Genomic DNA, 7392 nt, shown 5'->3' on the forward strand with positions numbered 1-7392 from the left:
CTTGTTGGGCCGAAGGGCCTGTTTCCACACTGTAAGTAATCTAATCTAATCTAATCTAATTTGTGAATTTGACAAGGGCTGTATTGGTACTGATGAAGAGTCAGAGACCTGATGGAAAAGATTGCAGCATGGAGTTCTGAGAAAGATGAGTATGGATTTGGAAAACAGCACCTTGTTCAAGGAAGTTAGAGAGGTATGGCAGGTTAGAAATGGTACAGTAGTTTGTAATTTTCCGTTTTGAGCCATAATTACCTTAAACATTAAATCTGTTTCTCTCTCTCTCTCTGTAAATGCTATTTGACCTGCTGTGTACTTCCAGCATTGTCTGTTTTTATATCAAATGCCCTTTCTGGCTATTGATCTTGATATTGGCACTCTGCTGTGGGTCCATTTTAAAAATCTGTCTTTAGGATTGTGCATGTGTGGGGCACAATTTCAAAATCTGCAGATGGTACAAAATACAGAAGTGTTGTGAACTGAGGAGGATGGTGATAGACTTCAGGAGTGGATAGATAGATCACTGGAATAGGCAGATACCTGTGAAGTAATACATTTTGGCTGGAGGAATGAGGAAAAACAACTCAAAATAGAGAATATAATTCTAAAGGGGATGCAGGAGCACAGCAATCTGGAGTTATTTTACATAAATTTTTGATGGTAACAACTGGTTGAGAAAGCAACGAATACCTTTTATGAGATCCTGAGCTTTATCGATATAGACAGTAGAAAAACATGAAAATTACACTGAACTTTCATAAAACACTAAGTCAACTTCAAATATGATGTTCTTTCAAATTTTGGACATTGGAGTTTAGGAAGGAGGTGCCAAAATGCTCCAGGAATCAAGGAAAGATCACTGAACTTGTCATAGTTTCCCTTCAAGAGGCTTTAAGAGATGTAATAGACGTATTCAAAATCATGGGGTTTGGTCACAGTAAATTGAGAGAAACTATTCCCATTGGTGGGAGAATGGAGAACAAGAGGTCACTACTTGACATGACTGGCAAATGATAAAGGGCTTTTGCCCGAAACGTCGATTTTGCTGCTCCTTGGATGCTGCCTGAACTGCTGTGCTCTTCCAGCACCACTAATCCAATGATTGGCAAAAGTACCAGAGGCAACATGAGGAAAACTGTGACGTGGGCAGTAATTATGAGCTGGAGTGCATTGCTTGAGATAGTGGTTTAACTGAGACATTCAAAGGGGCACTGGATAATTAACGAAGAGGAAAAGACTTGCGGGGCAGCGGGCAAAAACAAGAGAGTGGCACCAGTTAGACTGCTCCACGCCAGTCAACAATGGGCCGAACGACTGCTCCTTCTGTCCTGCAAACCATTTCTATGATTCTGCTCGAACGTATATCGATCTTGCGCCTTGCGCCTAGCTCCTCCCACCCGATTCAACACAACACGTGCTCGTGGTCCTCCAGTCGGATTAAAACTGGGTCTGTGGTGTTGAGTGTGCAGAGCTGAGCTTGTTCAGCATCTTGACTGACATGTTCCCACCAGGAACGGTTCGTCCCCGGAGAGTGGCGACTCTTTTCTGGGTCTGCCTATGGACTGCGGTGGCGGCAAGAGAGGTACCAATTCAAATGAAAGTGAGCACGATTGAGGGGACGCGCCAGTGCAGCCAATTCTTTAACTTTAATCTCCAAGATTCAGGGCAGGATTTGAATGTGGAGTTTGCCAAAGGGTTTAAATGCGGTTTGGGGATGGGGGGTGGGGGTCTCGGTTCGCGGGTTCAATCCCTGGGGAGGCTGCATCATTGCGCCGCCTCCTCAGCGTGGAAGCAGTCGCTCAGACTGAAAATCGTGATCTGTCCTGGTCTCGGAACGTCTGCGCTGGGGCCAGCCAACATTGACGAAACGCTGCTCGTCCCTGGGCATTGATCCCAGCGGGACCCCGGGTTTGGCTGAGCGCCGTCAGAGCGAATGTGCAACTTGTACCCACCAAAAATCCAGGGAGCTCTCTCTCTCTCCCTCTGTGATCCTGAGATGCCGGTGTGGGACTGGGGTGTACAAAGTTTAAAAATCACACAACACCAGGTTATAATCCAACAGGTTTATTTGGAAGCACTAGCTTTCGGAGCGCTGCTCCTTCATCAGGTGCTATCTCATCTATGTATGGTATCTCATTGTGAACTGACCAAACAAGTTATGAGAAACATCTATGAGGGAAAACATTGAGCTATTGGTACCGTTTTGTACCGGAGAATTGGTACCGTTTTGTACCGGAGAATTGGTTCAAAGAGAGTTTAAAAATGACCTGAAGAGTTGTGGTGGAATGACTTGGAAAAGGTTTACTCCTCCCCCCACCTCGTTAGGGCAGTTTTCGGATTGTTACAAACCCATAGACTTATCTTCAGGAAAGTGCGGTTGATTTGTTTCTAAGGAACTGAACTGGAAATGTCTCAGAGGGCGCACAGAACGAAATTTCAAAACATCAAGGAGAAAAAAAAATGTTATTGACCGAAGAAAGGCACAGATAACGGAGACATTGTTATTGCCTCTGGATAGTCTATCCCATATTCCCCACATTGAGGAATATAAACCCGGCTACTGGTGGGGAGTAACAGGGGGTGTAAGGGTCTGTGACATAGAGAGAGGGGATATCACTGAACTAGCAATCCTGAGGCTCACTCAGTGCTCCGGGAACTACGAGTGGAACTTCAATTTAGTTCAAGTGTTTCAGGAATTGAAAGCTAGTCTCAGTAATCGTGACCTTCACAAAACTAAACCATATCGAGTTCTCGAGGCCGCATGTGATTCCAGACTCATATGTAGCTTATTCTTAACTGCCCTCTGAACGGCCGAGCAAGCCACTGACTCCAAGGACAACTGGAGATGAGCTGCAAATGTTGCCCTTGCCAGCTTTATATAAATATAAAACAGTCAGAAACTGGCGAGGTGGAAAGCGCAGGTATCCCTAGATAGAGTCCGCCCTCGGAGCTGTATCCGATGGGCGAGATATTTTGAAAGTGCTTCCTGATATGCACTGATTTCCATTGAGTTGGTTTAGTTTCATGGATTTTGCTGTTTCATTGTTCCTGGAACAGCCAAGTCATTAACTGTAGAGCGATGTGATTCATGTGGTTAGATGCAAAGATCAAACAACTCAAAAAGCTGCCAGATCGATTTTCAGACTGAGTGACTTCTTTGAACCTGCATAAGTCACTTTTTTCTGAAAATCAGATGTGTGTCGGGGAAAAGGAAATGGACTCAACATCCCCAACTGTTCGATGAACACATTCTCATCAGATACTGGAGGAATTAAAAATAAAACTAATGTTATTAGGGCTCAGATCGCCAAGTGTCCCTAACGGGTTTCGGTAAATTCACTATCCCTTGGTGACTTAAACTGGTCTCGCGACATTTGTTTCGTTTTTCTCTGCTGCCAGACCTGCTGAGTTTCTCCAGCTATTTCTGTTTGTTTTGTTTCACCTGTAAAGCCATGAATCCCCAGTTCTGCCATACCATTTACATCTCTCCCATTTGTTACACATCCCAATCTCCTGAACTGAACTCTCTAAATCCTCTGAACTCAAATCTTGGGAAGTTCAAAACAATTTGTTTTCGGCTCCTATTCCCGGTTGCGTCCAGCAGCCCACTCCCACTCCGATTTCAGTTATGAGTTTCCTGCTTATATTAAGGCCCAGTGCACTGACATTACACAGCAAGGGCCCGGTTAACAGTCTCCCCTTGGCAAGGGCACCGCGATGTAGGTGTCTATTGAAGGGATGGGTCGGTGCAGGCTGGTTTACACAGCACGCAAACAGCTCGGGAAACTGTACCTGCTGTCGAGCCGAGACGGCCCCGGTCCTTTTCTCCCTGTCTGAGTAACCTCGTGGTGTTGCCCCAGTGACCTGATGAGGAGCCGGGACAGCGATGATGAAGCAAAGAACTGAGAATGTTGGAAAGCTGAAACAAAAACAGATATTGCTGGGGAAAAAATACTGGAACTTCTTTTCCCTGGAGCGTCAAAGGCTGGGGGATAACCTCATAGAGGTTTATAAAATCATGAGGGGCATAGATGGGGTAAACAGACAAAGTCTTTTGCTTGGGTTGGGGGGAGTCCAGATTTAAAGGGCATAGGTTTAGGGTGAAAGGGGGAAGATATAAAAGGGACCTAAGGGACAACTTAACGCTGATGGTGGTGCACGTATAGAATGAGCTGCCAGAGGAAGTGGTGGAGGCTAGTACAATTACAATATTAAAAAGGCATCTGGATGGGTATATGAATAAGAAGGGTTTAGAAGGATATGGGCCAAGTGCTGGCAAATGGGATTAGATTAGGTTAGGATATGTGGTCGGCATGGACGAGTTGGACTGAAGGGTCTGTTACCATGCTGTACATTTCTATGACTCAGCAGATCAGGCAGCACCTGAAGAAGGCAGTATCTGAAGTTAACTCTATTTTCTGTCCATAGATGCTGCTGGACCTGCTGAGATTTTTCCAATGATCAAAGCAATTTGTCTTTATTTGGACAACCTGCAGTTTTTTTTGTTTAAACATTAAGTAAATTTAATTACCGTACAGTGCAAAATGATTGTCTTTATATAAGTCATCGCCCTGAATAGTCTCAGTGATTTGCATGTTCAATCCAGCCTATTTACATAGTTCTTTCGAGACTCCAAACTCTGAAGCCAAATCTCAAAATTGCTTAGTTCTGAAGTTTTACTGGCATCAACTGCCCCTTTGCTAACGATACTGTGACAGCTGATTTGCCCTCTTGAACAGAACTATATGATGTGCTCTCTATTTAAACAATTTGTCTAGAACACTGAAACTGGGATACTGAGGGTTAATTGATCCCTACATGGGATAGCAGTGATGATTTGAAAGTAATACATTTTTGAAAAGACTGGTTTTGCCCTCACCGGACTAGCAGACTGTTTAAAGTATATCAAACAGGTCCCCAAGTCCACTTCATTGGCTGTCAGCAGGAGCTTAGCTGGTTGACAGATAGCTGCTTCAGAACTGGACATTACTGGGGAAACATGCAACAGCCACTTGGCACCGTCCCTCAGTTTGGGAACAGGAGAGCAATTGTGTGACATTCATGGGCCTCGGAATGCATAGTCCCTGACATTGTGCATCAGATCTGATCACTCAATGTGCTGCTTCATTCCTGCCCTCTGTCTAGATCCTTGTTTCCGATAACATGCCAAAAATTGTCAGCTCGGACAGGCCACATGTTCAGTCAGTGACCTCAAGTTTCTTTTCACATTCATCTCAGATTCACAGAATGAGAAAACAATGCATGCATGACTGAGTTCTCCTCCCTATCCAGCTAGCTGTGCAACTGTGGGCAGCGTCTGGGCAGCAATTCACTGGGGAAAGATTAAAACCTGGAGATGCTGCACCCTGTTAAAATGAGGGGGTTTTCACACCCATAGCCTTTACTACCCAGTGCCCTGGCAGAGTAAATATACCATGATCCCTTGCCTACTCTGCTGTCCCTCCGACAGTGCAGCATTCCCATAGCACTAGCCTTCCCACACTGCAGCATTCCCTCAGCGCTAGCCCTCCGACAGAGCAGTTTTCCTTCAATAACGCAGTCATGAATCCATGTGGAGTGAATTTTAAAACCGCAAAGTGGCTGTTTTGGGAATTAAGCCAATTTACTATTTGCTGACACAAAATTATGAGCCACAATGACGACATTGGATCTGGGTCTGTTATTGTGGAAATGTCATTGATTTTAGAGTGCCTAATTTACGTGAAGCAAGGAATCCTCCTGTAGTAGGACTTAATGAGGAAGTGTGGGTAGAGGCGGTGGAAAGGGATGGAGTCTGAACTGCCTCATACGGCGTTCTGGGTGTTGGCCAGAGGATGGGGACTGAAAGAGGGTGTTAGGCTCATAGAAGCATAGCAGAATAGGAGCAGCAGTAGACTGTTCAACCCTTTGAGCCTGTTGTGACATTCACTAAGATCGTGGTTGATCATCCAACTTACTACCTTGTTCCTACTTTCTATGCATTTCCTTTGGTCCCTTTAGCCCTAAGAACCATACTTAACTCCTTCTTGAAAACACTCACTGTTTTAGCCTCAACTGCTTTCTGTGGTAGAGTATTCCACAGGTTCATTTGAAAAAAATTGCCTCATCTCAGTCCTAAATGGCCTACCCAGTATCCTTCATCTGTGATCCTGGGTCATCACTTTTTGCATTTATTCAGTCTAATCCTTTTAGCATTTATAGGTTTCTATAAGCTTCCTCCCTATATTCTTCAAAATTCCAATGGATATAGTCCTAACCAATCCAGTCTTTCCTCATGCTTCAGTTCTGCCATCCCACAAATCAATCTGGGGAATCTTCCTTGCACTCCCTCCATAACCAGAACACCCTTCCTCAGATAAGGAGACCAAAACTACACACAATTTTTCAGAAGTAATTTCAACAAAGTGCTGTAAAATTGCAGGAATACATCTCTGTTTATGTATTCAAATTGTCTTTCTACAAAGGCCAACACATCATTTGCCTTCTTCACTGCCTACCCCACCTCCATGCTTATGTTCAACGACTAGTTTACAAGGACACCCAGGTCTCTTGTATCTCCTCCTTTCCTAATTTATCACAATAATATCACTAACAATCCACCTTCTGGTTTGCTACGAAGCTGGGTAATCTCAAGTTTATCAAAATTATATTTTATCAGCCATACATTTGCCTTCTCACTTGACTTGTTCAACTCACTGAAGCATCTCTGCATCTCCTCATGGCTCCCTGTCCTGCCTAGCTTTATGACTTTTACAAAAATGGAGCTATTCTACTTATCTATTTGTTAAAGCTGGGTTAAAAATCACCAGGAGAAAGTGAGGACTGCAGATGCCTGGAGATCAGAGCTGAAAATGTGTTGCTGGAAAAGCGCAGCAGGTCAGGCAGCATCCAAGGAGCAGGAGAATTGACGTTTCGGGCACAGGCCCTTCTTCAGGAATGAGGAAAGGGTGTCCAGCAGGCTAAGGTAAAAGGTAGGGAGGAGGGACTTGGGGGAGGAGCGTTGAAAATGCGATAGGTGGAAGGAGGTCAAGGTGGGAGGAGGTGTAGTCTAGGTAGCTGTGGGAGTCGGTCAGTTTATAGTAAATGTCCATGTTGATTCGGTTGCTCGAGATAGAAATGGAGAGGTCTAGGAAGGGGAGGGAGGAGTCTGAGACGGTCCAGGTGAATTTGAGGTCGGGGTGGAAGGTGTTGGTAAAGTGGATGAACTGTTCAACCTCCTTGTGGGAGCACGAGGCAGCGCTATATAGCGTGATATATCGGCGCTGCCTTGTGCTCCCATGAAGAGGTTGAACAGTTCATCCACTTTACCAACACCTTCCACCCCGACCTCAAATTCACCTGGACCGTCTCAGACTCCTCCCTCCACTTCCTGGACCTTTCCATTTCTATCTCGGG

At 44.9% G+C, this 7392-nt stretch overlaps 1 protein-coding gene across 4 annotated transcripts in view; it reads left to right on the top strand.

Moving 5' to 3' along the window:
* Positions 1-129: 129 nt before the first annotated feature.
* The window catches only part of LOC122540140 (tumor necrosis factor receptor superfamily member 1B-like), a 37333-nt gene continuing 30070 nt past the window's right edge, over positions 130-7392 (top strand). For 2 of the 4 annotated variants that reach the window (XM_043675443.1, XM_043675447.1), the window contains exon 1: positions 1490-1597. In XM_043675443.1, coding sequence (XP_043531378.1) covers positions 1496-1597 — 102 coding nt within the window. In that variant the 5' untranslated portion in view covers positions 1490-1495. Of the gene's footprint in view, positions 194-1489; positions 1598-7392 lie in introns of those variants that run through there. The other 2 variants (XM_043675446.1, XM_043675445.1) reach the window with 2 other exon arrangements.

Source organism: Chiloscyllium plagiosum, chromosome 34 (genome assembly GCF_004010195.1).
Source record: "Chiloscyllium plagiosum isolate BGI_BamShark_2017 chromosome 34, ASM401019v2, whole genome shotgun sequence".
NCBI lineage: Eukaryota > Metazoa > Chordata > Chondrichthyes > Orectolobiformes > Hemiscylliidae > Chiloscyllium > Chiloscyllium plagiosum.